The following is a 13,286-nucleotide window of genomic DNA, read 5'->3' as shown; positions in this document are numbered from 1 at the left end:
CGCTGTAGATCTCTTCAAAGATGCCCGTTCTTCATGACTTTTTGCATCCGTCTATTCAAACCCTGCATATTGCGCTATCGTGCATCCATATTAAGACTTCCGTCTAGGCCTAGAGCGTCTCTTGCTTCCATTACGTCAAGCCCTCCGGTAGCACCTGCGTTACAGGACGCAGCCGGCACCCGTCGCTTTCTTCGCAAACTTAACCATGAGATCCAAAACGGCGACACTAGGGGGGCTTTGGCCAGTTATAGGAGAATTATTGAAAGCCCCGTGGGCTCTACGAGAGTTACTCCTTACCTGATTCGCAGACTGCTCGCATGTGTGCGGAGAACGGAATCTCGACGCCGTGTTGCGCTGGTCACCCTTCGTTTGACAGCCGACATGCGACGACTGTCCTTACCGATGGATCAGCAGGACTATAATCATCTTATTCTAGCATACGTAGAGCTGAGTCACCAGGAGGCCGTTCGTTCAGTTTTGGGTGAAATGGAATTGCGGGGAATTCAACCGAACGTTGTCACGTATAATCTCCTGCTTTCTGATTTTGCTCGAAAGGGGAACATTGAAGGATTGAGAAACGGAATTGCGAGAATGCGTGAAATAGGTATTCATCCCGACAAAGTCACGTACAACACTATTCTGGCTGGTTTGGCCGCAAACTTGGAATCCGGTGCCACTGAAGAGATCTCTCTGGTAATGCAGAGGATGGAAGAAGATGGAATAGTTCCGGATGCCTTGACCTATAACATACTGGTAAAATGCTTTATACGGGCGGGGCAAACAGACGCATCGATGCGCATGCTTGGCAGAATGACTGAGGAGGGGATCACACCTGATGAAACCACGTACCGGACTATTATAGCAGGTTTTTTGCGGAATGAGGATGTGGAGCGAGCAGAAACTCACTACCATGCGATGGTAAATGCCGGTCATAAACCTCCTCTCTGGATTTATGAGCGATTTGTCGAGGCTTCTGCCAAGCAAGGTCAGAATGAACTAGCGGAGAGATGGTACAATGAGCTTCTGCACAATGGTGGACAACCAACAGCAAAGGTGCTTCTAGCTATGATCCGACTAGCTTGCTCGAAAAGGGACCTAGGGAGAGTAAAAAAATGGTTAAAGCTCTCACAAGAACGTAAAATCGTTGAAGATGACCCCGGTAGTTTCTATCGCGTTGCCATAACAGAGCTTCTGAATCGCGATGCTCTTACTGCGGTACCCGCCATGCATCAGCTTATGATTGAGCATGATTGCATGGTTGATTCCACACTGGAGCACGTCTGGCGGGAGATGACCCGCAACCGGGAAAGCGCAACAAGCGGGCCAGCTCTTCTTGAGAGCCAACCATGTGGAGGCCTTGTGGGTGAACTTATTCCAACTGGAAAATCACAGGATACATATGATATTTCCCCGAAGAAACTGAAAGAGAGCGTGCAGGACCCTGTGGTTGTGACGACCCTGAGTCCTGCCCCCACAATGTTGACGGATATATTGATCGCCAACCGGCGTATATCGGCCCTTGCAAAGTCACCCACCACATTTCCTCAAGCACTCCGCCTGTTCAATTCCCTTCCGACGCTTGCTTTAGCCCCGGTTGCCGCTACGTATAGTCCCATTCTCGGCGCTTACGCACGAATGGCCGATATTCATGGATTACAGGAGGTGTGGGATAGAATGCGTAGCAGTGGCATTAAACCGGATGTGGCATGCTACAATGCGCTGATACAAGGCTATATGCGGGCTGGGCTCGTCTCGGAAGCTATTGATACACTTCATATCATGGACTCGGCCGGCTTAAGCCCAACAGCTATCACGTTGCGCCTGAGAGTGGAAGTTGCGCTTGCCGGTAAACAATTTGATGAAGTTGTTGATCTTGTCGCTGCGATATGTCGGGACGAAGTAACAGACGCATTCAAAGCGATAGACGTTGCTGTGGATGGCCTCTGTCGGGATATGCGCTTCACGGATGCAGCTCGTTGCTGGCTAGCTGCCCATGAAGTCTCCCTCCGTGCGAAGGAATCTTTTGGAGCACGAAGATTGATTAAATATCCGACAACGGCTGGGCTGGTCGCAGGTCTTCTCGGTTGCGGAGACTTGATGTCAGCGCTCAAGATATACAGGACATCGGTGTTGGAGGGTATGTCATTCCAGGAGGATATAGTAGTACAAATGGCAAAAGGTCTGAACCAAATCAGCGACAAAATTGCGGACTTTGAATGGGTATTAGATGATGCCGTGTCGAAGAGGATAACGCCAGAGCATGCCGCGTGGCGCTTTGTATTCAACATCTTGAGAGAATTTGATGGCACTCTGGGATCAAAATTAGTTGGGAAGGTTATTGGACAAGCGCCGCGTCTACCGACTGCCGAAGGAGCTGCAAAGTTGTTGATGTATGCTTATGCAAGGAGGGATGCCGTGTCATTTTCTAGTTGGTACGATGTGCTAACAGCACACGGCGTCGTAATCTCACTCACAGTATACCAAGCAATATTTGGTTCGCATCAAATGAAGTGGCCTTTGGGCTTTCTCAATCGCTGCTTAGACGATGTGGCTCGCTTTCCAGGCAAAACCGATGAAACTCAACGTCTTTTGCAGAAAGTATTTGCAATTGCTCTCGAATGCATGACATCCGCTCAGGACGGTGCGGGCGTCTGGAAGGCGTACACACACCTCAAGGAGAGGGATCCGTGTATACCCATTGCCCAACGCGGCCGTGTGATTAGCGCACTTTGTTCTGCGGGGATGCAGATGGAAGCTGAACAGGTTCTTTTGGATGCGGGTGATAAAGTAGATGCCGGCATGTACGAGAGCCTTGCCATTCTGTATGCACGCCAGGGATTGCCCGAAAAAGCAGAGTCAGCATGTTTCAGAATAATCGAGCTCGGACGTGCGAATTGTTACACCGCAATGTCGCGAGCAATTATTGAAGCTATCAAGTTTGGCCATATGGAGACTGGGTTCTTGTTGCTCGATAGAACAATGAAGATGGGCATAGAATTATCGGAATCATTTTACGTCGATTTAATGACTGAACTGGCTAAACGCGGCGAATTTGCGTCTGTCCTTGATCTGGTGTGCCGCATCGTAGCGGCTGGGGTCGTACCCGATGTCATTGTGCAAAACTTGGTCGTGAAAGCATACGTTGAAGCAGGAAAACCTCAGGATGCTTTGTCGGTCTTGGATCAGCTGGGATCCGTTCTTGAAGCCAATACCAAACCCGATACGTGGGCATACAATGACCTTATTGCTGGATTAGGAAAGAAAGGTGATGTGAAGGGCGCCAAGCTAGCCCTGACGTCCATGGCAAAAGCGGGGCTGAAGCCAGATTTGGTTACATATACCGCCCTTTTAGCTACTTGTGAAAGTATTGGGGATGTTGAAAAGCTGAAGCAGGAGATGGAGAAAGAGGGTATCGATACTGACGTTGTCTGGCGACGAACGGTAGCGCGCACATACGCAAAGTTGGGCGAGCCTGAGAAATGCGAGGGCGTAATTCGCAAAGGCAATCAGACAATGGATACACTCGATTGGAATATCATTTTGGCCGGTTGGAAAGAAGTCGGTGAATATTGGCGGTGCTGTCAAAAGTATGAAGAGATGGAGGTGGAAGGGAAAACGACGCCTGATGCGGTGACCTTCAATACCCTATTATCATCTTCCCTGAAATCGCAACAGGTTCCATTTCCGGATCGTGAGGTCGATCGTTGGATGGCCAGTTTTTCTTCCCACAAATTAACCCCCACCGCGCATACCCATAACCTCTTAATCGAACATGCCGCCATGGCTGGTGATGCCAAACTGGCACAGAAGCGATGGAAGAACATGTTAGCAGTGGGCTTGAAGCCTACAGAAGCAACATTCATCAACCTGATTGCGGCGTTTGGAAAGGCAGACGATGAACCTGCCTTGATGCAAGTGTTGAACGAAACTTTGCGTTCGAGCGATCTCAGACCCTCTATGCTGTTTCATCACTCGGTCATGAAAGTTTTTGCGTCAAGCGGAAAAGTGGATCAGGCGCGAAAGTGGATGGACCGTATGACAGTCGACGGCATGGATCCAGACCAAGTGACATGGCGACATCTTGTAGCCGCTTATATTACCGCTGATGATCTAAGTGGCGCCGAAAAGGCCATGATTGAAGCCACGCTATCTGTGAAAAAAAACAGACCATCACAGTCTTTGAAGCGGCCCATGTCTCGGGCATCAACAGCAATCTCGCCATTGATGGCTCGCTTGCCAAATTCTCCAGATACGCAACTCCTTCATATGCTGGCTAACGCTCACTGCATGAAAGGCAACCATCTTGCGGCAATGTCGTTCCTCTCCCGAATCGCTGCCCCAAAAGTGGATGATGTGACAGTGGGCACAGCAATGAAGATATGCCTAAAAGCGGAATGGGTCGAGGAAGCGGGTATCTTGTGGGATTGGGCTACAAAGGGTACAGAGTGGGTCGGGCCCAAAGTGGGCTTTCTCACACGACGACCACGGACAAGGAGCGCAGACGAACTTGTTAATGAAGCGACTGTATGTTGCTTCATTGATCTCGCGGGCAATGTCGCTGGTAAAGGGAAATGGAGCGGAGATAGGGCGTTGGGTGTAGTTAATGTTCGGAATGTGTGGAAGGAGGTTTTGAGCATGCGGGACACCCAAGGGGAGCGGAACGCAGTGGAGGGTGAAGCATCAACACTAGAGTCCACGCCTGTAGAAAACTCTAGCGAAAAGTCAGCATTGCAACCTTGGCGATGGAAGCATTGGCCTACAGAAAACATGTGCAATTCCTACATAGAAGCTTTGATGCGCTGTGGTGATTTATTCGGTAGCGTCAAAGTGTTTACCCTCATGGACAGGCAGGGGTACCCGGCACGACCAACACCAAAGACGATACGAACGATCATGGAGAAGCTTATGAAAGCCAATGCTCCCCATTTGGTTTCAAAAGTGCAAACTACTGTGAAAACCAGGTGGCCGGATTTGGAACCCGTGGTGAACGAGTTGCTTGAGCGTGGCAAGCGGTAGAGAAGTGACGGTATTTAACTTGGTGCGCCCACCTGTAAATAGTATTCTTAACATTCATTTCTCAGCATAAAAAAATCTTGTATATCGCAAAACAGATATAATATGATAGGGTACAGGCAATTTCAATACTGCAGACAAATGTATTCTTCTGCCTACGTTTGACAGTTGAAATGAATGAACAAAATCTTCAATCCTTTTTCCATCCACATGTTCTCCCTTCATTCTGCTTTTCCAACCACTCCCTTAGAGGCGTAAAGTACTCTAGGATAGGCCCACCGTCAAGCGTGTCAAATTCCCCGCGAGAAGCAGTCCTGAGTGCCTCCTGCCAAGTTTTGGACCGACCCAGGCTGAGCATTTTAGCAAACTGCTTGCCAGCCTTTTTGTTCCCATATATGGAGCATGTGTGCAGAGGGCCTTCATGCCCAGCGGTCTTGCAGAGGGCGGCGTGAAATTGAAACTGGATAAGAGCTGCTCCAAAGTATCTAATGTATGGCACGTTGGCGGGAATGTGGAACTTTGCACCGGGATCAAAGTCATCGGGAGTGGAAGGATACGGGCGTTTGAGTCCTTGATATTTCTCGACGAGTTTGATCCAAGCCGTTTGATAGTCCTCTGGTTTCACTTCTCCGCTAAAGACCTTCCAGCGCCTGAACACAATGTAAGGATTTAAAGCTGTATCATGACATGGTTCCACAGAGCTACGTGTACAAACCATTGATCGACCAAGTAAACCCAAGGGAGAACGGCAATCTTGGTCAGAGCGACTGCAAGTTGAGCGTTGATTGTCTGCTCAGGAGAGTCTTTGATGTCGCCCTTGATTAACCCAATTTCCTTCAGATGTTGAGGTACCACAACCGAGAGCTCCATGGTATCGCCAATGGCCTGATAGTTTGAAAGTAAATGCAAGCGATGTTGTTAAAATCAGACATAGTGGGAGAACAAACCTCGTGAAAGAAGTCGGCAGCCGCATCGCGATAAAGGGCGGGTTGTTTGCGATAATGATGGTCGTAGTAGAGATGACCTTTGGAAAAATATAGAGGTTATGTCACTCTATCATACAGAATAAAAAAACCTCATGACTTGCATTGTTACCTTGTTCATGATGAATTGTAAGGAGATCCTCCTGAGTCACCGTCGTGCACATTTTGATTCGCAGATCGTCGTTGCCAAAATCCCAGGCACTAAGTGGGATGAATCAGCACTATCGCAGAGCCAGCGTCAAGTATGTCGGACATTCACCTTGCATGACACACCACCTCGCGGTCAGCGGGACGTGTTAACATGCTTTTCGTCCAAAATGTTTGTGGGAGTGCTATCAAAAGACACTTTAATTAGGGCATACAATCGAGGAATTAAGGAACATACGGTCATATCCGAGGGATTTATAAAAGCTTTCAGAGAGCCGATGCATGGAGTAAGCATCGTAGCCCTGCTTGACCAGTTCAGGAGTAACGTCTGGACAACAATTTGTCAATGAGGACACAATCATCCGTTTCCGCTTAATACATTTGCAATATACCTATTGGCAGAACATCGGTGTACGGAATCAAGAGGTCGTAAATGTGGCTCCAGTCCTGCAAGTGGCACGATATACATCAATAAGTAAAGTCAACAAGTCTCCGAGAGAGTTCATGCTGACCTGGCTCCACATGTTTCCTATGGTCACCATGGCGGATGTTACGTTAGTTTTGGGACGGCAAGCATTCGTTGCTTCCCTCCTCCTACCTAACAAATGTGCTGGCATGAATCCGTCTTCAAGCTCCACACGATCTTTTCCATATTTTTCAGCCAACTTTGCACGGACATAGCAGTGAAGCTGTTCGTAAAGCGGGAGGACCTGATTCCACACCTTTTCGATCAATTCGGTGAAATCTTCTGAGCTCATATCATATCCTGCGCGCCTGAATGGTGATATCAGAGACGGGGTGTATTCAGCTCGACTACTTTTCACCTATGCCAAAACATACCATAGAGCGCCTGCATCATCATATCCATTGTCGTGGGCGCCTTGGTTGGACAGAGTCACAAACTTCTCGTACAAGGGTTTGATGAACGGGCCGGTGACGTTTCTCCAGCCTGGATGTTTTTAAAGAACGGGCTATCATCAGCACCATTGCAGTCAAATATAACAATATCTCATCATTACCAATATAAGTGCTCAATAGAACATCATAGTCACGAGAGGTGGCCAACGTATCAGTGAGGTTCGGATCAAGTGGAGCGCCTAGGTATTTTGCTGTACTATAGATCTTGGTCATCTCTGCCTGCAAATCTGCCAATTCCTTTTGATCATCTTTGCTATCAGGCATTCCTCCCAAGAGCTTGATGAGATGAAGTTGCCGCTTTTCCGACTTTGATTTGCCTTTGTAGCCTGAAGAATCTGCGATGATCTTCATCAACGCCTGTATTGAACACTATCAATTGTCGCCACATTTTATCGTTCACTGATGCGACACTACCTTGTTCATTTTCAGCTGAGCTTCTGTGGCAAGATCCGAATTGTGGTCGGTAATATTGGTTTCGTAGGCCCAGGCTGCTTCCGAAGTCTCTGCAGAGAGGACGTCTAGTCGTTTGTTGACACGTTTGAGAAACTTTTTGGCCGAGCCATGTTTCGCCGTTTGTTCAATAGGTTCCGTGCCAAGAACGATTTGAGCGCCATTGGCACTGATGGCTACTGGCAGAACCCAGGCAAGTATGCCTAGCGCAAGACAAAACTGGAAGGATACTAGTACTGCATTTCCCATAATGAAGCGAGGTAAGTACATGATAATGACTCGTTCAAGTGAGGTTTGTCACGTACACTTCATGTCAACTCTGACCACAGCAGCAAGGAAGGTGGGGATGAGGCCAGATCATTCTTCCGTGAGACGCGACGCGACACGACACGACGACTGACGACGACGACGACGTTTGAAGCCTTTCTTTTTTGTTTTTTGAACGAGCAGCTGGAGAGCATTGGCAAAACTAGGGGTTCTCAACGAGAGAAAAGGCACATAAGGCTCTCATATGGACAATGTGCTGAAAGGGAATTGGGTTATTGAAGAGTCAAGAGTTCTTGGAAGGCGGGATAGATTGCAATTGAAAAGATTAGTCCTTTAGGTCTTGCGTCAAAACAGTTTTGAGTTCTGACCAAAAGACTATGCAACAACGAGTTCCGTATCTACCACGGTAGCATGCGCAAAGCATTGCCATCAGTTGCAATGACCAGAAGAAACAAAGGAATGTTCAAGGTAAACTACTTTTCGATGGAAATGCCATTCCACCATACAATAAAGCCTCGTTCCAATTGCTAGCAGCCTTGCACATAATTAATTGGCGTTATGCCCCTCCACACAACTTGTAACCTTTGCTATTGGTAAAACGTGCAGCTATTGAAAAGCAAAAGAAAACTCCACTGCAAGAAATGCAAACCGCTGTTTGACTTGCAACACACACTCTAATGGTAAAACCACTCAAAGGCCTTTAGCAATTTCCCCAAGGTCTTATTCTTTTTGTTTTGTTTCGAGTAAAGAAGCGCGCCTGTTAAAATCTGGAAATTGTTTGAAGTTTGGCTGGGGGGTGAAATGAACACGGTGATTATCATTTCAATTGGCGCTTGCAGTGCAGAAAGAAAAAAGATGACAAGATGGCAAGACATGAAAAGGTTAAAGGGAAAACAACAGGCAAACATCTTCCTGGAATTTTCTACCCAAGTAACTTTTGTAGTTGACCACCAGGATGAGAAGGGCCTACTACATACTCTTGTTCCTCCTTTTATCCCTCATCGTCGTGAGATCCTCACCAGTACCTCAGGACGAGGGCGGCGGAGGCGAGGATGACCAAGGCGAGGATACTGGCAACGGTGCCGAAGATACCGGCAAACCTCCAAAAGCGCCAAAAGAGCCGAAACAGCCAAAGCCGCCGAAACCGGAAAAGGCACCCAAGGGCAAGGCTAAAGGCCAACAAGTGCCGAGCTCCATCACCAATCCGCCGACACCAGACCCAATATTCACTGTGGAGACATTCACAGAAGTATCGACGACAACAGAGTTACCTACGTTTACCCCGATAGTTCAATCATTCCCACCACCGCCTCCTGATATCACAATCAGTACAATAAATACAATAAATATCCCATCACCTATGAGTACGACGTATGAGGAGACTCCAACGTCCATTTCGACGGATGCAAGCTTGCCAACCACAAGACCAGCTCCATCCATAAACACCCGTCCACCGCCACCTAGATCAACGTCTGGTGACTATGCAACCATGTCAGAAATGTCCATCATGTCGAAAAGTCCCGCAGCTGAATCAAAGGAGCGGACTGTGAAAATTGTAGTACCTATATTCACAATACTAGGTGCTGCACTAGGCGTTGCCGGACTAATGTACCGGCGAAAAAGATTATCGAAACAGCAACTGGTGAAAGACTTTACTGGCACGGACGCTGCAAATATGGTTCGACCTGTTCCGGTTTTGGATAATGATTCGGATGAAACTTTGAATAGTGGCTCAGATACGAGGGGTGGTAGCAGTGGTGCATTGGAGAGTGATGGAGCGCCATTAATTCAAAAGCCCGAACCTGCAGCGTCAGGACGGTCCTTTGCTCCAATGGCGTTCCTTCGAAAGAGCAAATCGCTGTTCCGCTTGCCAGCAAGTCCAACCATCAGTTCAGCAACGGAAGCCAAAGAAGAAAACAACTTGGGCGAGTCTCCCACAATTCCCTCGCCGATCCCTCCTGAACGTACTACTTCCAATGAGCGCACGATCACAATCGATTTTACATCGCCTCCGACGTTGCAGAGACCAGAAAAGATAGACATTGCTACGCCCCAAACAGTCATACTGTTAGAACCAGAGATGGCTCAGAGAGGTAGCGGATTCAGCGCTTTCGGAGAAATTCCATCGATATCCAATGACCAGCGGGAGACTGCGTCAAGAAACAGTGTACATTCCGTAACGAGTGACGATGATACAATTAAAGACTTTCCCGCCGCTGAAAACCCAATATAGATACTTTTATGATGGCTTTTGCCTTGATTAGAAGAAGAAGGATGGCTCACACTTGCAGGCGTGGTTATATTTGTCAGTTGACAGTGTAAATATGTAGAAGAAGTAAATACATGATTCTGAAATATTCCACATGCGCTTCTTATGTAGAAGGCAATAATAACGCTGCATCCTTCAACTGATGAAGAGCTTGCAAGCCCAAAGTAAATAGGTTTGGAAAAATGCAGGACGGAAGCAATAAAGCCATTTAAAGAATCATTACAAAAAGTCCGAGTGAGCAGACGGAACGCGCGGATCGTTTCTGTCAAACAAAAACCCAAGATCTCTCCGAAACATCTAGACCGACCTGAGGAGCCAGGGCCGCTCATGAACGATATGTTAGGCGAAGGGCTCTACGTTCGCGGACCGTCCGCCAGCACGGCCTCTGAGTCAATGCATCCTGTGCAATCTTCGGATGCCATTTCACCTCCTACCCGACACGACTCAACCACACCAGCGAGCATTTCACACACAATGTACCTTCTCGTAGAACGCTTTTTCAATCAAGCCGGTGCAGCCCCTGGGGGAGGAGAAGGTGGGGACTGGGTAGAGAGTCTCTCTGTCTTACCACGGGCCATATCACTTACCGATCCTTCCATGCTTCAAGGATCACAACGACGAAAACTTCAGCTGGAAAGAGCGTTCCAATATAGTATGCGTATTTTGCGTAGGTAGGTAAAAAGTGGATTATACTGCCACTCATGGATGCCTCTTACCTGTCCTTAGTCGTATGGAGGCTGCGGTGCTTCCGGATGACACTGCCCTTGCCGACACGATTAAACGAAGACGTATGTCACTGACGCTCTGAGTATAGAATGTACTTTGGAGGACTGCAGAATTCAACTCCGCTACTCTTTCGCAGTAATACGGCGCGATAAATCGATGGATAAAGCCATGCAATTTTCCAATCTCTTTCAAAAACTCACAACAAAAGTATATGCAAATGTCATAGTCTTTGGCATCTGAGCAAACTTGATAAATAGCTTTTGTGTAGTCCGCACTGAAGAACAAATGGGCATGCGTCTACTTTCTGCTAGCGGTGAGCGAGCAAGCCAATCGGCTGCCAGGTCCGGACCAGGTTGGTGATCCATTTTATGCTGATCAATGACATTAGTGTTAACAAATCTGCCAAAGCATGAGGATTCCACATTATTTTCCATTGGTCTCGAAAGCATTCCCGATGCGGGATCGGAAAAATCTGATAGTTGTCGGAAGACCACTGCTTACGATGGGCCATCCGATGCTTCATCACGACATCCTCCGCCCGGGCTTGCTGAGAATACGCAATATCTCAAAACTTGGAGGACTGGTGAGGGTGCTCAAATGCCTCACACTTGTATATATTGACACAGACTCATATTTGTACCGCTGTACCTTGGTAGATTCAAACACCGTTTTGGAGTCAGAATGGCTCCAAGACATTGTCTACGTTTTTCAGGGTATAGACGGGCGATACATTAAATACAATGACTCTACTGAAACATACGTTATTGACGAGAAAGTAAGATGGTGCTGGTGAACAATTCACGTTGTCTAGTGTGCTAAGTGTGGCGGTTTTACAGGTTCAAATCTCGCAACCTCTTCGTGAACTTCTCCACCGCTTGACCGAACTTGGATGGCTCTACAGAAGAATAACTTCTTTTTTGAAGTTTCAAACAAATCATGCTGGTATAGGGCTAATGGCTCAGGTATTTTTTGCTTCTCGCCTCGCACACTATCAATTGGTTGCTTATCTATTTGTCAGAGCTTCTGCTCAGCGATACAGCGAGAAATGACAGACTACTATCGACTCATTGCAATCCTGCAAGCCCAAATAACACCATCAGATGATGAAAAATCTGCTTCCCGTCCATCCTTGACTTTAAAGCGGTTATACGTATGGACACAGGATCCGTTGCAACGATTGCGGGTCATGGGGGTTTTGGTGGATCTGTGTATCGGTAAGTTGGGGTATCTTGTTCTCCGATATGGCTACGTATGCTGAACACACGATTTGACAATAGATGATCGGGGTGGAGAGCTTTTGGCGACACTTCATGACTATGTTCATCATGGCGATCCCTTCATTCAGCAATTTATTCATCACTTGATGTCTGACGTAAGGCGGGCAGAGAGCTACTATCCTATTAGTTTCCATTAACGGTTGAGTCTGTGCCATGCGACAGGTCTGCAAACCTTTTTACAATATGCTCAAACTGTGGATATATGAAGGACAGCTTGACGATCCTTTCGACGAATTCTTTATTGTTGGGCATCCCGTTGGCAAAGAAGAAGACTTTTGGGAGGTCTCGTACAGTATGAGAGAAAACATGATACCGTCTTTCATTGAGCCAATGGTCGCCAAGAAGGTGCGTCTCAATGATTTCCATTATCCATTTTCTTTTTTTTTCGATCCTGGCTTACCGTAACGTAGATATTCATGATAGGCAAGAACCTGAATTTCTTGCGAAGTCAATGTGGGGATAGCGAGTATGTGATCATGAGTAGCCAGCAGGGACAAAATGCCCAAGGTACGCTTATGTAGCTTAACACACGCTCTTCACCCTTCTAAATCTTCGATCAAGGATTTGAATACGGCAATTACCACACGCTCCGGGATATGATCAATAAAGCCTACACAGCGACGACGCAGAAAGTCATCGACAGCTTGTTGACAAAATATAAGCTTATGGAGCACTTGGAGGCGATCAGGAAATACCTCTTCCTGGGACAAGGCGACCTTATCCAATATGTTGTCGATGAGATCGGGTGAGCTCACACGGATGTTTTCAGTGCTGTGCAGTCATCGAAACTAACGCGTCGGTATGCAGCGTCGCTCTCACAAAGCCAGCAAATACCCTCTTCCGGCACAATCTAGCATCCTCTCTCGAAACAGGGATTCGAATGTCGAACGCTCAGTATGACGACCCAGATATAACCTCACGGCTCGATGTCCGGATGTTGCAGGTATGGATTTGATACACACGAGTGTAATCGTTACAAGAGCCATGGATGACCTGTTATCCGTGCAGAGTTCACCTGGAGACATTGGATGGGATGTCTTCACGCTCGTCTACCAACTGCAATCTCCCATTAATACTGTCATCAATAACACCGCAATGCACCTGTGCAAGAAGATATCCAACTTTCTGTGGAAGATGAAGCGCGTGGAGCATGCGTTGTCATCTACCTGGAAGCCACGGATGAGATTAGCGCAGAATCTTCGACACTCGCCAAGTACGTCTGCAAGTGCTGGAATT

The 13,286-nt window shown here is 47.4% G+C and overlaps 4 protein-coding genes across 4 annotated transcripts in view; 3 read left to right on the top strand and 1 right to left on the bottom strand.

Moving 5' to 3' along the window:
• Positions 1–3: 3 nt before the first annotated feature.
• Positions 4–5,196, top strand: SPPG_05287 (pentatricopeptide repeat domain-containing protein). Its single transcript, XM_016753510.1, has one exon. The coding sequence runs from the start codon at positions 34–36 to the stop codon at positions 5,014–5,016; it is 4,983 nt and encodes a 1,660-aa protein (XP_016607955.1). The 5' UTR covers positions 4–33; the 3' UTR covers positions 5,017–5,196.
• Positions 5,044–7,866, bottom strand: SPPG_05286 (uncharacterized protein). The gene is made up of 13 exons (XM_016753509.1): positions 7,817–7,866; positions 7,476–7,747; positions 7,163–7,418; positions 6,984–7,092; positions 6,742–6,917; positions 6,656–6,672; positions 6,536–6,590; positions 6,382–6,471; positions 6,256–6,328; positions 6,109–6,197; positions 5,961–6,037; positions 5,729–5,898; positions 5,044–5,663 (listed from the first exon to the last, which is right to left on the bottom strand). The coding sequence occupies exons 1-13, from the start codon at positions 7,821–7,823 to the stop codon at positions 5,204–5,206; spliced, it is 1,851 nt and encodes a 616-aa protein (XP_016607954.1). The 5' UTR covers positions 7,824–7,866; the 3' UTR covers positions 5,044–5,203.
• A 731-nt stretch (positions 7,867–8,597) lies between these two features.
• Positions 8,598–10,011, top strand: SPPG_05285 (uncharacterized protein; the record flags this gene model as incomplete). The annotated part of the gene is made up of 1 exon (XM_016753508.1): positions 8,598–10,011. Exon 1 carries the CDS (start codon positions 8,734–8,736, stop codon positions 10,009–10,011), a length of 1,278 nt encoding a protein of 425 aa, XP_016607953.1. The 5' UTR covers positions 8,598–8,733.
• A 372-nt stretch (positions 10,012–10,383) lies between these two features.
• Positions 10,384–13,286, top strand: part of SPPG_09268 (uncharacterized protein) — a gene marked incomplete at both ends in the record, with an annotated part of 3,963 nt that continues 1,060 nt past the window's right edge. Inside the window, 14 exons of the mRNA XM_016757425.1 lie at positions 10,384–10,718; positions 10,774–10,835; positions 10,910–10,980; positions 11,042–11,125; positions 11,182–11,356; positions 11,430–11,548; positions 11,610–11,735; positions 11,792–11,987; positions 12,051–12,145; positions 12,213–12,395; positions 12,461–12,557; positions 12,612–12,795; positions 12,858–12,993; positions 13,059–13,275. Of these exons, the coding sequence (XP_016607952.1) occupies positions 10,384–10,718; positions 10,774–10,835; positions 10,910–10,980; positions 11,042–11,125; positions 11,182–11,356; positions 11,430–11,548; positions 11,610–11,735; positions 11,792–11,987; positions 12,051–12,145; positions 12,213–12,395; positions 12,461–12,557; positions 12,612–12,795; positions 12,858–12,993; positions 13,059–13,275 (2,080 nt within the window). The remainder of the gene's footprint in view (positions 10,719–10,773; positions 10,836–10,909; positions 10,981–11,041; positions 11,126–11,181; positions 11,357–11,429; positions 11,549–11,609; positions 11,736–11,791; positions 11,988–12,050; positions 12,146–12,212; positions 12,396–12,460; positions 12,558–12,611; positions 12,796–12,857; positions 12,994–13,058; positions 13,276–13,286) is intronic.

The sequence above is a fragment of the Spizellomyces punctatus genome (genome assembly GCF_000182565.1).
Source record: "Spizellomyces punctatus DAOM BR117 chromosome Unknown supercont1.8, whole genome shotgun sequence".
Taxonomy (NCBI): Eukaryota; Fungi; Chytridiomycota; class Chytridiomycetes; order Spizellomycetales; family Spizellomycetaceae; genus Spizellomyces; species Spizellomyces punctatus.
The sequence above is the reverse complement of the archived record's forward strand: the minus strand, read 5'-3'. Positions and strand labels throughout refer to the sequence as shown.